Here is a 16,870-nt window from a genome sequence, read left to right as displayed (position 1 = left end):
AGAGGAAGCAGGCAGGAGAGAGATACAGCTTTGTGTATTAAGGAAAGAGAAGAGAGGAGAGGCAGGGAGAGAGATACAGCTCTGTGTATAAGGAAAGAGAGAGAGAGGCAGGGAGAGAGATACAGCTTTGTGTATAAGGAAAGAGAGAGAGAGAGGCAGGGAGAGAGATACAGCTTTGTGTATAAGGAAAGAGAGAGAGAGGCAGGGAGAGAGATACAGCTTTGTGTATAAGGAAAGAGAGAGAGAGGCAGGGAGAGAGAGTTGCAGCTCTATGTATAGAGAGTGAGGGAGGGAGGGAGGGCAGAAAGGAGGGATGGAGGAAAGGAGGGAGGGGGAGCAGGCATCAGCATTGTGGGCCAGCTGAATGATGCCTTTATGAGGAATGGTTAAAAGGACATTGGGGGCGAGGCCCCATCTCCATGGTAACCTCACAGGAGCCCTCGAAGGAGAGATAATGGAGTGAGAGGGAAGTTCTTATTTTTTTACCCCCTCCCTCCCTCTCTTGTGTTCTTCTCCTCTCTTGGCTAGTTGGGCGCAACCTCACACCTTAGCGAAGTTACCCAGAGTTGAAAGTTCTGTTTGTGCCTTCTTAGAGGGGTCCTAACTGACAACACACACCAAGGCAGCCCAGGACAGGCTTCATACATTGCCTTGTAACGTACAGAGACTTTTTTGGCTGCAACATATTGCCATTGTTTTTGGCAGCCTCAAATTTGGGACTTTATCTTGCATCTGCAATATATTGAGGCGTTTTGTTGGTGGCATCTTGTTGAGAATAAGAGCAAGTTCCCCTGTTGGTGCCCTGAAGGTCCAGAGACAGAGAGGCAGAGATGTTCTCTAAAGGCAGTGTCTCAGCCTGTGACTCTTTTGTATTTCTTTCAGAGGCTCCGTTGTCAAACCATGGTGCTGCCCCCGAGACCACAAGCCCTGAGAATATGCAATGCTTAACGGTGAGTGACTCTTATAGAACTTTCTCTCTATGTGTCTTGTGTCTGTATGTACTGTATGTCTGGGTATCTGTTTGAGACATGGAGCTGTGGTTAAAATAGTGTGTGTGCGTGCGTGCGTGCGTGCGTGCGTGCGTGCGTGCGTGCGTGCGTGCGTGCGTGCGTGCGTGCGTGCGTGCGTGCGTGTGTGTGTGTGTGTGTGTGTGTGTGTGTGTGTGTGTGCTAGTCTCTCTTTTTTCATCACATTTCACATTTTTGAGGAATCGTCATAAACGGACAATACGAAAGAGCTCAAAAATATAACATACATTTTTTTTGTGAGTATGTTTGAGTGTGTTTGCATGCATGTGTTTGTGTGTGTGCATTATTTATAGCTAGGCTTTGTGTGCAGATGTTAAGAAAATGCCAGAATGTTGTGAAGTATGTAATCCCGTGTTGCACAGAGTTACCATGGACTTGTAAATAGAAGCATACACATGCAATGACAGACAAGTAGTGTAATGTTGTAATTGGTCGCATGCATGTGAGTCATATTGAGAAGAGAAGATTGTTGTTGATGTTGAGAGAGAGAGAGAATTTCCAGTTTGTCATTTATGATGGTCATTCTTTGACCATGTTCTTAGAGAGCAGGAGATGAAGAGAGGGAGAGTTGAGAGGCAGATAGAGAGAGGGAGAGTTCAGAGGCAGATAGAGAGAGGGAGAGTTCAGAGGCAGATAGAGAGAGGGAGAATTGAGAGGGTAAGTTGAGAGGGAGATGGGGAGAGTTGAGAGGGAGATAAAGGCAGGCAGAGTAGAGAGGAAGATAGGGAGAGGGAGAATTGTGAGGGTGAGTTGAGAGGGAGATTGAGAGAGGGAGAGTAAAGAGAAAGAGGAAGAGTACAGCGTGTTTGTGACCGTCTTCACTTAATGATGCATATAAAACACATGCTCAAGTGCTGTTATAATGCTCACAGCAGTTTCTCATGCTATCTGCATTTAAGTCTATATATAAATAATGGGGCCAATGGGAGTTGAGAGGGAGAGTTGAGAGGGAGATAGGGAGAGTTGAGAGGGAGAGTTGTGAGGGAGATAGGGAGAGTTGAGAGGGAAATGGAGAGAGGGAGAATTGGGAGGGTGAGTTGAGAGGGAGATGGGGAGAGAGATAGGGAGATATTGAGAGGGAGATGTTGAGAGGGAGAGAGAGAAAGAGTTGAGAGGGAGATAAAGAGAGTGTGTAGAGGGGGAGATAAAGGGAGGGAGAGTAGAGAGGGAGAGTTTTCGAGGGAGATAGGGAGATAAAGAGAAAGTGTGTAGAGAGGGAGATAAAGACAGGGAGATAAAGAGAGGGAGATAAAGAGAGGGAACTAGAGAGAGGGAGAGTTGAGAGGGAGATAAAGAGAGGGAGATAAAGAGAGGGAGATAGAGAGAGGGAGATGTAAAGGGATATAGAGAGAGTGAGAGTAGAGAGGGAGATAAAGAGAGGGAGATAGAGAGAGGGAGATGTAGAGAGGGATATAGAGATAGTGAGAGTAGAGAGGGAGATGTAGAGAGAAAGAGGGAGAGTACAGAGTGTTTGTGACCCTCTTCACTTAATGATGAATTTAAAACACATGCTCAAGTGCTGTTATAATGCTCACAGCAGTTTCTCATGCTATCTGCATTTAAGTGTATCTATAAATGGGGCCAATGTGTGACATTAGGATCATCATTTGAAAATGGTTTGAAACAAAATAAAATATTTTCATGTCTACTTAGAGAAAAAAAAGTGAATATGCAAATTGCCCATAACTCATAGGCCTAGGATTACACAACAAACGCAGGGTTCATAAAGACAACAACATAGGACTATACATACTCTAAGCAGGGTTCATACAGACATTGGCAAGTCAAATTCAAGGACTTTCAGGGACTTTCTCAAGCACTTCATTGTAATGTTCAACGACCTCAATATCATACAATTGTATAATTTATATAATTGTACAAATAGGGCCTAATATAGACTTCCCCCAACAAAAAAGCATGCAAAAAAAGTTTTTAAAAAGTAGGCTATTACCACTTTAAGAATGATTATTTTTTAGGCCTTGCCAATGCAGTGATATAACAATTATTATTATTACATTCTAAAATGTGAGAATAATGTGGACCTTTCCTTGACTAAATAGACTGGATGCATGGAGATTTTTCTGTGGCCTATGTGGCCGACGAAGGCACACATAACAAAGCCATTATTAGCGGTAGCATTAGTCTCACCATTTGAAACTCACCATAGCTGTTTTTATAATCTCACCAAAACAGCTCAAAAATGAAATCACAGATAATTATAAGGGAGCAGGATAACTGATGAATTGGCTTCAATAATGGCCTATTCCAGTACTTACATTTTTGAGCTCCAAATTCAAGTAAGCTAGTTCAAGCCCCTTGTATTGTTTAAAATTGAAGGTGTAACATGGAAACAAAATGTATTTGTCATGTTATTTCATTACCTGATCATATTGTGAATAAGCCCACTAGGCTATGTCATTGTTTTATCATTATACCCACAATTATTACAAGGAATGGTGTAGCGCAATAGTCTATCCTAGACAATTGCACACAGTACACTAGAGCTGTGTTCGAATACCCATACTAACATACTACATACTTAATGAGTATATACTATATACTACGTACTATATACTATTAGTTCGGTATCCTTTCAGTTGAGTGTACTAGTGCTTCACCTGTGTTACCGTAAGTTGATACTGTTGCTATGCACCTTCTTGCTAGCTTGTTAGCATAACAAATTACTAGCTAGACATCTTACGACTTCATTAACAATGTCCATTGAGAATGCACAACGACTATACCACTTAGCTAAGCTAAGAATGACGTGAATAATCAAGTCAACAAACGTTGGGCAGTAAGTTAAATAGCATATGGTTAATATACTGGCAAGTTCGATTTTTGTTATATATATATATATATATATTTTTTTTTTACTAATAATTCAAGACATCTTTCGATGCATTAGTAGCCAACTAACGTTAGGTAGCTAGCTAACATATCGGTACATACAAGTAACTTCTGTAATGATATGCTATGTGGTTCGTAAGGCTAGCGTAGCCAACAAATAGTCAGCGAACATAGAGTGTAATGTAACTTATTTGAAAACTCATTACTTAATTACATTGCTCAACATTTTCTTAACATTTGTCATAATTACAGTAGCAAGAAAAAGTATGTGAACCCTTTGGAAATACCTGGATTTCTGCATAAATTGGTCATCAAATTTGATCTGATCTTCATCTAGGTCACAACAATAGACAAGCACAGTCTGCTTAAACTAATAACACACAAACAATTATAGGTTTTCATGTCTTTATTGAACACAGCATGTAGACATTCACAATGCAGGGTGGAAAAAGTATGCGAACCCTTGGATTTAATAACTGGTTGACCCTCCTTTGGCAGCAATAACCTCAACCAAATGTTTTCTGTAGTTGCGGATCAGACCTGCACAACGGTCAGCAGGAATTTTGGACCATTACTCTTTACAAAACAGTTTCAGTTCAGCAATATTCTTTGAATGTCTGGTGTGAACTGCTCTCTTGAGGTCATGCCACAGCATCTCAATCGGGTTGAGGTCAGGACTCTGACTGGGCCACTCCAGAAGGCGTATTTTCTTCTGTTGAAGCCATTCTGTTGTTGATTTACTTCTGTGTTTTGGGTCGTTGTCCTGTTGCATCACCCAACTTCTGTTGAGCTTCAATTGGCGGATAGATTGCCTAACATTCTCCTGCAAAATGTCTTGATAAACTTGGGAATACATTTTTCCGTCAATGATAGCAAGCTGTCCAGGCCCTGAGGCAGCATAGCATGTGCCTTTTTTTCTCTACACATAGTGTTGTGTGTTCCTTCCAAACAACTCAACTGTAGTTTCATCTGTCCACAGAATATTTGGCCAGTAGTGCTGTGGAACATCCAGGTGCACTTTTGTAAAACGTGCAGCAATATTTTTTGGGGACAGCAGTGGCTTCTTCCGTAGTGTCCTCCCATGAACACCGTTCTTGTTTAGTGTTTTACGTATCGTAGACTTGTCAACAGAGATGTTAGCATGTTCCAGAGATTTCTGTAAGTCTTTAGCTGACACTCTAGGATTCTTCTTAACCTTATTGAGCATTCTGCACTGTGCTCTTGCAGTCATCTTTACAGGACGGCAACTCCTAGGGAGAGTAGCAACAGTGCTGAACTTTCTCCATATATAGACATCTTACCGTGGACTGATGAACATCAAGGCTTTTAGAGACACTTTTGTAACCCTTTCCAGCTTTTTGCAAGTCAACAATTCCTCTCAGAATGGCTAATATATGAATATTACCTGATGCTAGCAAGTTATTGATTTCATTAACCTTATTTCTAAGGCTACATGCATGTATATTAATATGGGCAATTTTCAGCTCTTTCCTGGGTAGCTTTCAGAGATAGACATAATACTGAAAAGAGCAAAAAAAGCAAGAGCAAAAAAAAAAATCCAACAGTCCATGAAACTAATTTGGGTGTGGTGTGTGTGTGTGGTGTGTGTGGGGTGTGTGTGTGTGTGGTGTGTGTGGGTGTGTGTGTGTGTGTGGTGTGTGGTGTGTGTGTGTGTGTGTTGGTGTGTGTTGTGTGTGTGTGTGTGTGTGTGGTGTGTGTGTGTGTGCTGCGGGGTTGAAGTTACGAAACCCATAGGCTTGGCTCTTCATCTTCTTCCAGACCTCTGTGAGGGTGTGGTGGATAATGAGCCTGTCATAGGGAGGGTGGACAACGAGCCTGTCATAGGGAGGGTGGACAACGAGCCTGTCATAGGGAGGGTGGAAAACGAGCCTGTCATAGGGAGGGTGGATAATGAGCCTGTCATAGCAGATGTAAGCAATGTCTCTACGTGCTCTGGCAGCTTTCATGGCTGGGATAAGTTCTTTCCTCTTCTGGCGCACTGCTTCATGATAGTCCTCCTTGAGGAAGATATACGTTCCTCTCAAGTTCTTGGATCTTTCCAGAACAGCTACCTTGTCCTTGAACTTCAGGAACTTGACCACTATTGGTCTGGGCCTGTGACCTGGGCCGGTGGTGGATTTTACAGTCCTGTGGGCGCACTGCATCTCATTTTTCCTGTGGTCCATCTTCAATTTCGCTGAGATAATTTCCCTCACTTTTTCCTCAGACTCCATCCAGGTCTCGTGGAGATTCTGCAATTCAGTCCACAACCATGTTGTTCCACCTTGATTGTCCCTCAAGATAATCTGATTTATCCATCATTGTTATCATAGATTCACACACAGAACTGATATCCTCTCTCAATGACCTACAGATTGCTGTCATCTGCCGTTCTTCTGTTTCAACTCATCGAGCTGACCCTGGGATAACTGTTCTTCAGGTCCTGTACCTCTCTGGTCAGGTCGTCCATTCTTTTATTAGTTGAATCCACCAGTATTTGGACCAAACACTTGAAGCTATTTTCTTGTTGTAACAACTGCCTGTAGAACTCTGTTTGTTTGCTTAAAAGATCCTTTACCTGTGGTAGAGAGACACCACTGTCCTCAACGGTACTCCTGCGGCTTTGGTCTTTGTCATGGTAGCTAGCAACGTAGGTTACGCTGTTACTCCTCACAGTTCCAGACAGGGCAGGTCACAGGGAAGATTGAAAACAACAAACAGCAGGGACCTAGATAGCCACAAACCCGGGACAATCCGTAGTTCCAGCCGCAATGGCTAACTGCGTAACGATCTGCGTTCAAGCCCTCAAGAAAACCCCGCTAGAAGCTAGCAGTTCAAAACGACAAAATCGAGCTCTCCCTCGTTCTGCGTTCAACACGAAGTGAGGATGGGCGATGTACTTTGTATTTTGGCAAATGTAGTATGACATCCGGGAGGTTTTGGCATACTAACTATGACCAATATGCACACTACATACTCAATTTACATCACAAATAGTATGGTTAGTGTGGTTAGTATGAGTATTCCAACACAGCTTATGTGTCCAATCTAAAGCACAAAAACATATGAAACATGAACACATTACCTTGATGCTTTCTCTGTTAAATCTAACGACAAGACTCTGCTGTAAATAAAGCAGACAACAACAGATGATCAACCTCAATTCTCTAGGGATATTAGATCCAACTTGGATCCAGGCACAACTGTCTTCACCAGTGTAAGAATGAGACACCAAAATATTCTATCAATGACTTATCAACAGCTGTAACAAGTTGTCCAGTGTAGGAAATCCTCAGTGGTACCCTAGAAATGCCCATATCAGCAACATTTTCCACTGTTGCTTATTGATTCACTAGCTACACCGAAATCTGTTGCTGGTTCTGGTTGCACACAATAATTTCAAGCGACAAATTCACATAAACTTTTTCTCATTCATTTGCTCTAAATGTTTACTGTTGGATCACAACCCTGGTTCTGCAACAAACAGTTGTTTGAAGTGTGCATTTGAAGAGAGGCTATGAAGAGGAACAGGAAGCTTCTGTAATGCAGTGCTAAATGACAGACATTTACATCTATTATGAGCGTTCTCCTCCCTTTCTCTCCCTCTTTCTCTCTTTTTTCTTGTTGGCTGATGTGAGCGGTCTGTCTGGGGTGTTCTCCTGAGACCGAGTTAAAGAAGGTCAAAGAACAATCACAGGCTGAATGTGGAACTGTTGGGATTTCTGCTTTTCCAGGCTTTTCCCTGACTTCGGCCGTCGCTTTTCTACTAGTATGTTCCTGCTCTCTTCTCGCCTTCCGTCCGCGCTCAATACCTGTCTGCTCACTCTCTGCCTCTTCCTCGTTCCTCACCTCTACCCTTCGTGTCCTTCTTCTCTTGTCGTCTGCTCCTGTACGCATTCTCTTCTTCCTCGTTCTCTGCCTTCTCTCCTCATTCATCCTCTCTCTCCTCTCTACATACGATCATCTACCTCTCCTCTCCTCCTCTCCTCTGTCGTACATCTCCGCACTCTCTTACTCTCACTGTGCTCCTACACTCTACTCTATGCCTTTCGCTCTCATCTTCTCTCTCCTATCTCTCTCTCTCGTTCTCCTCTGCTCTCTCTCTACATCTACTCCTCTCTGCTCGGTCGCTTCTCTCTTCTCTTCCTATTCTCGTCTCTCTCTTCTCTCCTCCTCCGGCATGGGCCGTGTTCTGTTCTACACGCCTCAAATCCGGTCTTGCGACACGACATCTCTTTACCTGTTCACTAAATTTCCTAATGTCTACAAATGGTTTACAGTACTCGTTTAAACAGTTTGAAGGGGTTTCGAAGGGATCCTGGGATACTGATATCTATGCATACTCCAGGAATCAGATTCAATCAAACCCACACTGCAGACACATCATATTGCTCATGTGTCATAAATCGAATTCAAACCAAAACTAGTTTTGTTTTATTTCACACTTCCACTCACTCCTGTTCTTTCCAGTTATGTTTTTCTTCATCACAGCCTAGGCTTAGGTTCTGTCAGCTTTCTCTGTCTCTGTGAGTTGTGTCCAATGCAACTAAGCCCTTTTCCATGGAGTGGCGAGAGCCCAACCCCTCCACTGCCATATTAACATCTCGCAGCACTTAACCTGAATGGACAGAGCAACACATCACCAGTGGTCCATCCCACAGATAGACCAGACACAGGGAATTCATATTAATGCTGATTGAGCTGACAAAAAGTTTCCCTGACTTATGACAGCAAGTGCTTGTCGGCTGGTATTACTTTCCTCTCTTTCCATTTCCTGAGAACTGGGAGTGACACTGTCCTGTTGCTCTGGATGCAGAGAGATGATGAGGATGAGGGGGAGAGAAAGGTTGTTCATTGTGTTGGGTTTCTTAGCTCTGCAGTGGCTCCAGTCCAGGCACCAGCCCTGGAACCAACACAGTCCTAGTCCTATAGTCCTGTTTTTAACCACAGCCACAGCCCATGGCCCCAATCCTAGTCCAAGAACTAACCCCTGCCCTAGCCTAAGTCATGACCTTGGTCCAAGTCTCTGCCCTGGGGCTGGGCCTAGTCCTATCCCCGATCCATGGCCCTAGTCCAACCCCTATAAAATAATCCCAGTTCTAACCCTGAACCTAGTCCTATCCTTGGCCTTGGCCCTAGACCTACAAAATAACCCCAGTCTAGTCCTGCCCCTGGCCTTGGTCCTGGCTGCCCAGTGGAGTGGAAGCTGCCTGTCTTTGATGCCTCCTCTAGTCAGGTCAGTCAGAGAGACGCTGCCTGTCTTTGATGCCTCCTCTAGTCAGGTCAGCCAGAGAGACGCTGACTGTCTTTCATGCCTCCTCTACTCAAGTCAGGCAGAGAGACGCTGACTGTCTTTGATGCCTCCAATAGTCAGGTGAGCCAGAGAGACGCTGACTGTCGGAAGATCCCACACTCCAAAGAGGAGCCGCTCCGTTCGTCTTGTTTGGCTCAAAGACGAAGTTACAAACACTTGCCTCTCTCTCTCTCTTTCTCTCTCTCTCTCCTTCTCTTTCTCTCTCTCCCTCTAATCCATCCTTCTGCCTGTTTAGAGCTGAACAGAAGGATAGAAAAGGAAGAGAAAGAGCTCTCACATGTTTTTGTGTGCGATTGAAGGGTAACCTTCCCCCCTTAAAAAGGAGAACAGGGAAAAGTCCCCCTAAATGCCCAGTAGAGGGGATGTAAGGACTTGAATGGCCTTTTCTGTCAGCCTGTTAGCATTGTGGAGAGAGCCCACTATGGGTTACTCTTTGGCCTCTCCTTTTCTGTGACTCTGTAAACCTCCAGTGAGCCAGCCACTAAAGGATAAATGGAACGGAGACATGTTAAGAATTAATGAGGTCGCTCTGGGGTTACATTTGCCAGTTTTCTGGCCGAGCCGAGCGATGTTTGTTGTTATTTTACATAGATTTCATAGCCCTCCTGTTTCCGGCTCTCATGCCGTAGCCAATCAAAAACAAAAATAAAAGAGTGTTTTGATAACTGGAAAGGGGTTTGCCGGAGTAGCACATTCACAGACCTGAATTTCTGCACAGGGAAAATTGAAAGGAAAAGGAGAGGAAATATTGAAAGAACCAAACATAACAAACATGATGGTGTCTGGTGTGAGACTGCTGTAAAATAGTTTAGAGAGCGCGGAGGGAGGTCTCCAGAGAGTGTGTCTAGGTGTGAAAACTGACTGTGTGTGTGTGAAAAAGAGAGATTTGCAGAAAAATTGCGAGGTGAGAGGTATGTGTAAGGTTGCAGACTGCCTCAACCATTCATCAGCAGCGTGTTCTGTCTTTCATTGTAAGAGTTGCACAACAGGGGGCTGCACACAGTGGATGTTTCTTGTTAGTGTATGTGGGTGAATATGCCAAAGGGGGACGCTCATAAACACACAGGAGTATATCTACTGTATTTATAATACATGCCTGTGATTGAGTGTCTACAGACTCCCTCCTACCTCCGTATGCATAACATACATATTATGTATGCAAAAGCATTCATTCTCACAGTGCTCTTCTCTCGCTTCCACTTCTACAGTATGATCACACATTTGTGTGTGTGAGCAGTCTGTCTCACCTCTCCCTCTCAGCTCTGTACCGCTGGCTCAGGAAGTTGTTCTGGGCTTATCGAGGGTAGGCACACAAACAGGCTGGCCCGGACAGGGCTCGAGGTGGGGGGGAGGCAAAAGAGAGGAGCGTGAGGAGGGGGGGTGAGGGAGCACTTCCTCCCATTCTTCTCCAGAGCGGAGTTCCCATGAGCGGCCATGCCAAGTGCAGTGTGGCTGGAGCAGGCCAACGCAGCACCAGTCTCGCCTCCGCGACGCCAGCCCCCACACACGGACTCACTCAGATCAGAGAAGACTGGACAGCGCTAGGAGGACTCACGGTGTTGCGAGGACCCATACATAGCATTCTGAGGACCCATACATAGGGCTTGGAGTATTGCACCCGGAGCATTAGAATATTTAATAGAGGATCTAATTGGTGACTGCACTGACCACATACAGAGAACGGTTTCCAGTGCATCTTATTGACTGCATGTTGACCATGCAGATAGGACCATACCTAGTGGTTGCCTCATAAAGGACAGCAATCAACACAGACCATACTGACTGGACTATTCCATAGAGGACCCTAACTAGACAACCACACACAGAGGATCATCCAGAGTGGACAGGAGTCAGATTGGGGACCATACATAACACGTTGAAGAGCACATACAGCGTCGGGAGAACCCAAAGGACCATACAGACCATTGTGTTTAGGAGATCTTCCTCTGAGTATAAAGAAGAACAGAGGAACTCTAGAGGAACATCCAAGGAGAGGACCATCCAGGACTGTCGACAGAGGAGCATCCACAGTGTGTCTGTCTTCAGGAGGAGCCTGGAGTCATGCATACCATCCACGGGCTGTGTAGGGTCTGCATCGCCGCTAGACTGCCTCAGGTCTGTCCCCCTAGATAATCAACTGGAGAGAGAAAGGGAGGGTGGGAGGGAGGGAGGGGGGATAGAGGGAGAGATAGAAGTGTGTTGTGCATAGGGGTGTGACAAATGGGGGGAGAGTGTCAGGTAAGTGTGCGAGTCAGAAGAGAGGGAGAGTACAGGGAGTGCGGTAGGAGGGTGTGCGAATGGAAGTGCAGAGAATGGGGTAGTGGGAGAATGGAAGAAGAGGGGGAGAGGAGGAGGGATGGGTGTTCAGATAGGGTTCTGTGTGTAGCCGGCTCTTTTGGAGAGACAGACAAACACAGACAAAGAGAATACGTTAGAAAGCATGAACATTTTAAAATGACAAGGGAACAGAAAGATGAAAGCAATGATGTAGGAAGCAGACCATTCAATTGGTTGGGAAAGTATATAGATTTTTTTGTATAGTGCAATTGGATTAAGGCACCGGAACAGTAAGAGATAGATAGATAGCAGAGTTATGGAATTTATATTTGAGGCTTTAGGCTTTACTTTGCCATTGGAGTGTTTGCCATTGGAAAGCTCACTCCTACAGTATCTAACGTGGAAGGGAAGTGATGATGAGGAAACCAGTGTAAAAACGAGTGGATGAAAGTGTGTTCCCTGTTTCCTGAGAGAGACAGAAGAATGAGGTCTCCGCCATCTGCATTATTTATCCAGAGGCAATCTGATGGAGAAAATGAGAGAAAGGGAGAAAATTGAGACTGTGCTACAGGCTAACAATTACACCCAAAGTCTGGAGTCTCTCATCCTCACTTACAAATCAGTCTCAAGCTTATGGCTTATAGACTTAGCACAAACCTTTCTTATCTAACAGTTTGCGATCAGTGATTGGAGTTTGCATGGCATCGCGTCAGTACAGTGTGTTGACATGGACACAATACTGGGCTGGCAGAGAGTTATGTTTTTCTGCCAGCCTAGACATGTTGTCACCAAAACACAGTGACCCAGATAAGGCCTTGCTCAACGGACTGGGAATGTCTTACTGGAGTTATAGTGTTGTGGAGTTCAGCTCACAAACATACCTGTTAGTGGATGGGAGAGAATTGTTATTTTGCTTTAGTCCTGTAGTGTGTGTGCATGTGTGTGTCTGTGTGTACGTTAGTAGTGCAATCTCTGAGGCACACCTGGTTTACAGGCTGGAGAGGCATCAAACAGAGCAGAAGCACACAGAAGACAGACAGACAGACAGTGGGTTGACTCATAGCTGTGGGCTCTCATAGATAGTGTCTCATGAGATTGTTGAGGCAAAACAACATAGAGAGAAAGCTTGGTCTCACACACACGTGCATGCGCACACCCATGCACCCACACAATGTGCATCTCACAGGACAACAGGTCACGACTCCACACACACACACACTCACACACTCCTACGCGTTACATAAATACACTCGTGTACAACTAATTTCAATAGCTAAGTCTCTCAATAGCGAGCAATGGTAGTTTCATACTCACTCTAAAGCACCATATAAGTGGGCTCGTAACCTTCTCGTTTGACTGGAAGGAGATAGATTGAGGTGTTAGAGGCTCTTGATACAAACTGGAGATGGGAGAATAGCATTCAGATGCTCACTCTGAGCCGGCTTTGTATGCTGCCTGTCAGACAGTTGTTGCTGGTTCTCTGGCCTTGGCCTGAAGAGCTGTACAAACTGATCGCATTAGTATTGTGGAGCAAGGTTGGACGTGTGTGTTAGCGCATGGGAGAGCAAGACCAGGGATGAGGGTTAGTGAGTAAGAATGTGTGTGTGTGTGTACCCACCGTGTGCCCATTGTCAGGCCCTGGATGCCAGTCGGTGTGTGTCTTGTCTCCTTGTGGTCCGGTCCCACGCTCAGAGAGGCCAGGGGGCACCTCTAATTAACACTACCCCCCCTCTATCCTCCCTCTTCTACTGCGTGCCAACCATCCCTTCACACCACTACCCCCTACAGAGCCCCCATCTCTCTCTCCCTTCCTCTTTTCTCTTTCTCTTCTCTCCCTCAGACTCTCCCCCGGCCTTTCTCTATTCGCTTCTGTTGTTTCTCTCTTCTCCCCATCTGTCTTTTTGTCTCTTCTTCTCTTCATCTCACATTTTCCTTATATATACTTTTCTCTCTCTCTCTCTCTCTCTCTCTCTCTCTCTCTCTCTCTCTCTCTCTCTCTCTCTCTCTCTCTCTCTCTCTCTCTCTCTCTCTCTCTCTCTCTCTCTCTCTCTCTCTCTCTCTCTCTCTCTCTCTCTCTCTCTCTCTCTCTCTCTCTCTCTCTCTCTCTCTCTCTCTCTCTCTCTCTCTCTCTCTCTCTCTCTCTCTCTCTCTCTCTCTCTCTCTCTCTCTCTCTCTCTCTCTCTCTCTCTGCTTTTCCTGTCCTCCTCTCTCTTCTCTCTCTCTCTCTCTCTCTCTCTCTCTCTCTCTCACATATCTGACAGTAGTGATGTTGTCTCTGGTCGTTAGCCAAGATTATAATTTACTAAACATTTTAAGACTGTCAAGATTATCATCTATCAAACATTTTAAAAGACTATCAAGATGATCATGTATTTTGATGAGTGGAAAGTATGTCCAATTTGGGGGATTCTGAGAAATGTCATAATTTACATAACGTGTACAGCCAATCAGTCAGTCAGTCAGCAGTGGGAGGAGGTCAACCTAGCTGTCACCATGGTGGTGGGGGCGGTGACATGATGTTAGGGGTGACATACCGTATGTCACCAGTGATTATGGACTGTGACTCTTTGTTCTCAGTGTGTGTCCACCTATCACAGTGTAATATGCCAAACTGTCAGCTCACAGCATATCAAGAGTGAATCAGATGAATCAAACTTTATGCACCAATTTGATTTATCCTTTACTTAATTGTCTTCATCCATTTCAGGTGCCAAGCCCTTCCAAAACACTATAATTAGTGATCATGACATTTACAGTATGTGAGCGAACATAATGCATAATTATTGGACATACAGTGCCAGGGCAAAGTTTGGACACACCTACTCATTCAAGGGTTTTGTCTTTATTTTTTACTATTTTCTACATTGTAGACATTAAAACTATGAAATAACACATATGGAATCATGTAGTAACCAAAAAAGTGTTAAACAAATCACCCTTTGCCTTGATGACAGCTTTGCACACTCTTGGCATTCTCTCAAACAGCTTCACGAGGAATTATTTTCCAACGGTCTTGAAGTAGTTCCCACATATGCTGAGCACTTGTTGGCTGCTTTTCCTTCACTCTGCGGTCCAACTCATCCCTAACGATCTCAATTGGGTTGAAGTCGGGTGATTGTGGAGGCCAGGTCATCTGATGCAGCACCATCACTCTCCCTCTTGGTTAAATAGCCCTTACACAACCTGGAGGTGTGTTTTGGGCCATTGCAGAATGCTGTGGAAGACATGCTGGTTAAATATGCCTTGAATTCTAAATAAATCACAGACAGTGTCACCAGCAAAGCATCACACCTCCACCTCCTTGCTTCATGGTGGGAACCACACATGCGGAGATCATCCCTTCACCTACTCTGCATCTCACAAAGACACAGCGGTTGGACCAAAAACCTAAAATTTGGACTCATCAGACCAAAAGACAGATTTCCACCGGTCTAATGTCCATTGCTCGTGTTTCTTGGCTTATTATTGGTGTCCTTTAGTAGTGGTTTCTTTGCAGCAATTTGACCATGACTGCTTGATTCATGCAGTCTCCTCTGAACAGTTGATGTTGAGATGTGTCTCTTACTTGAACTCTGTGAAGCATTTATTTGGGCTGCAATCGGAGGTGCAGTTAACTCTAATGAACTTATCCTCTGCAGCAGAGGTAACTCTGGGTCTTCTTTTCCTGTGGCGGTCCCCATGAGAGCCAGTTTCATCATAACCCTTGATGGTTTTTGAAAAAAACTTTAAACGTTTTTGAAATGTTCCAGATTGACTGACCTTCATGACTTAAAGTAATGATGGACTGTCATTTCTTTTTGCTTATTTGAGCTGTTCTTGCCATAAAATGGACTTGGTCTTTTACCAAATAGGGCTATCTTCTGTATACCTCCCCTACGTTGTCACAACATAACTGATCGGCTCAAACGCATTAAGAAGGAAATATATTCCACAAATTAACTTTTAACAAGGCACACCTTTTTGGTGACTACCTCATGAAGCCGTTTGAGAGAATGCCAAGAGTGTGCAAAGCTGTCATCAAGGCAAAGGGTGGCAACTTTGAAGAATCTCAAATATAAAACATACTTTGACTTGTTTAACTCTTTTTTTGGTTACTGCATTATTCCATGTGTGTTATTTCATAGTTTTGATGTCTACAATGTAGAAAATAGTCAAATAAAGTAAAACCCTTGAATGAGTAGGTGTGTCCAAACTTTTGACTGGTACTGTACATAGGGATTGTAAATGGCCTTAACAGGTTTAACAGTTCATGTTAATTCTTTGGGATCGGTGTCCCTTCCACGGGACGGTTGAGCTAACATAGGCTAATGCGATTAGCATGAGGTTGTAAGTAACAAGAAAATTTCCCAGGACATAGACATATCTGATATTGTCAGAAAGCTTCAATTCTTGTTCATCTAACTGCACTGTCCAATTTGCAGTAGCTATTACAGTGAAAGAAGGAAATGCTATTGTTTGAGGAGAGTGCACAATTTTGAACATGAAAAGTTATTAATAAACCAATTAGGCACATTTGGGCAGTCTTGATACAACATTTTGAACAGAAATGCATTGGTTCATTGGATCAGTCTAAAACTTTGCACATACACTGCTGCCATCTAGTGGCCAAAATCTAAATTGCACCTGGGCTGGAAAAATAATACATTATGGCCTTTCTCTTGCATTTCAAAATGATGGTACAAAGAAAATACAAAAGAACGGTTGGTTTTTTCTTTGTATTATATTGTACTAGATCTATTGTGTTATATTCTACTACATTCCTTTCACATTTCCATAAACTTCAAAGTTTTTCCTTACAAATGGTGCCAAGAATATGCACATCCTTGCTTCAGGGCCTGAGCTACAGGCAGTTAGATTTGGGTATGTCATTTTAGATGAAAATTGAAAAAAAGGGACTAATCCTTAATAGGTTCAATGTTCAAGTTGGTCACTAGATTACAGATGGTAAATCCTGTAGGCAAATCCGTCAAGGAATTCTAGGAATTTTCCCTAAAATCTTTATTCAAGCCAACGTTTGCTACTTAGGGTTGTACTGTAGTTATCAAAGGTAAACAAGTTAATACGCTTATGCATCTTGATGCCAGTCTCTTAGACACGCTCAGAGGTTAACCACAGACACAGATTTAGGATCAGTATACCCTATTACCATCCTGATCTGAACTATAAAGGGGAGACATCGTACTGTGTTTGTGTGTTCAGACAGACTTTTACTGAGCTTCATTTCAGGCCCTATTGTCAGCAGATGAGATGGAAACAATGTATTGGAGCGGAGCACTGTTGATTTTGGCACACACACTGGCATTATTCCTGGAATTCTTACAGACAGTTTTTGGGCATCGTACGCGCGCGCGTGTGTGTGTGTGTGTGTGTGTGTGTGTGTGTGTGTGTGTGTGTGTGTGTG

At 44.0% G+C, this 16,870-nt stretch overlaps 1 protein-coding gene across 2 annotated transcripts in view; it reads left to right on the top strand.

Moving 5' to 3' along the window:
- The first annotated feature begins 513 nt into the window (after positions 1-513).
- Positions 514-16,870, top strand: part of LOC111961595 (regulator of G-protein signaling 3) — an 18,410-nt gene continuing 2,053 nt past the window's right edge. The window contains exon 1 of one of the 2 annotated variants that reach the window (XM_023983991.2): positions 514-950. In XM_023983991.2, coding sequence (XP_023839759.1) covers positions 831-950 — 120 coding nt within the window. In that variant the 5' untranslated portion in view covers positions 514-830. Of the gene's footprint in view, positions 951-10,618; positions 11,308-16,870 lie in introns of those variants that run through there. The other variant, XM_023983992.2, reaches the window with a different exon arrangement.

This window comes from Salvelinus sp. IW2-2015, linkage group LG4q.1:29, assembly GCF_002910315.2.
Source record: "Salvelinus sp. IW2-2015 linkage group LG4q.1:29, ASM291031v2, whole genome shotgun sequence".
NCBI classification, from domain to species: domain Eukaryota; kingdom Metazoa; phylum Chordata; class Actinopteri; order Salmoniformes; family Salmonidae; genus Salvelinus; species Salvelinus sp. IW2-2015.
This window is presented reverse-complemented; position numbering and strand designations above follow the sequence as displayed.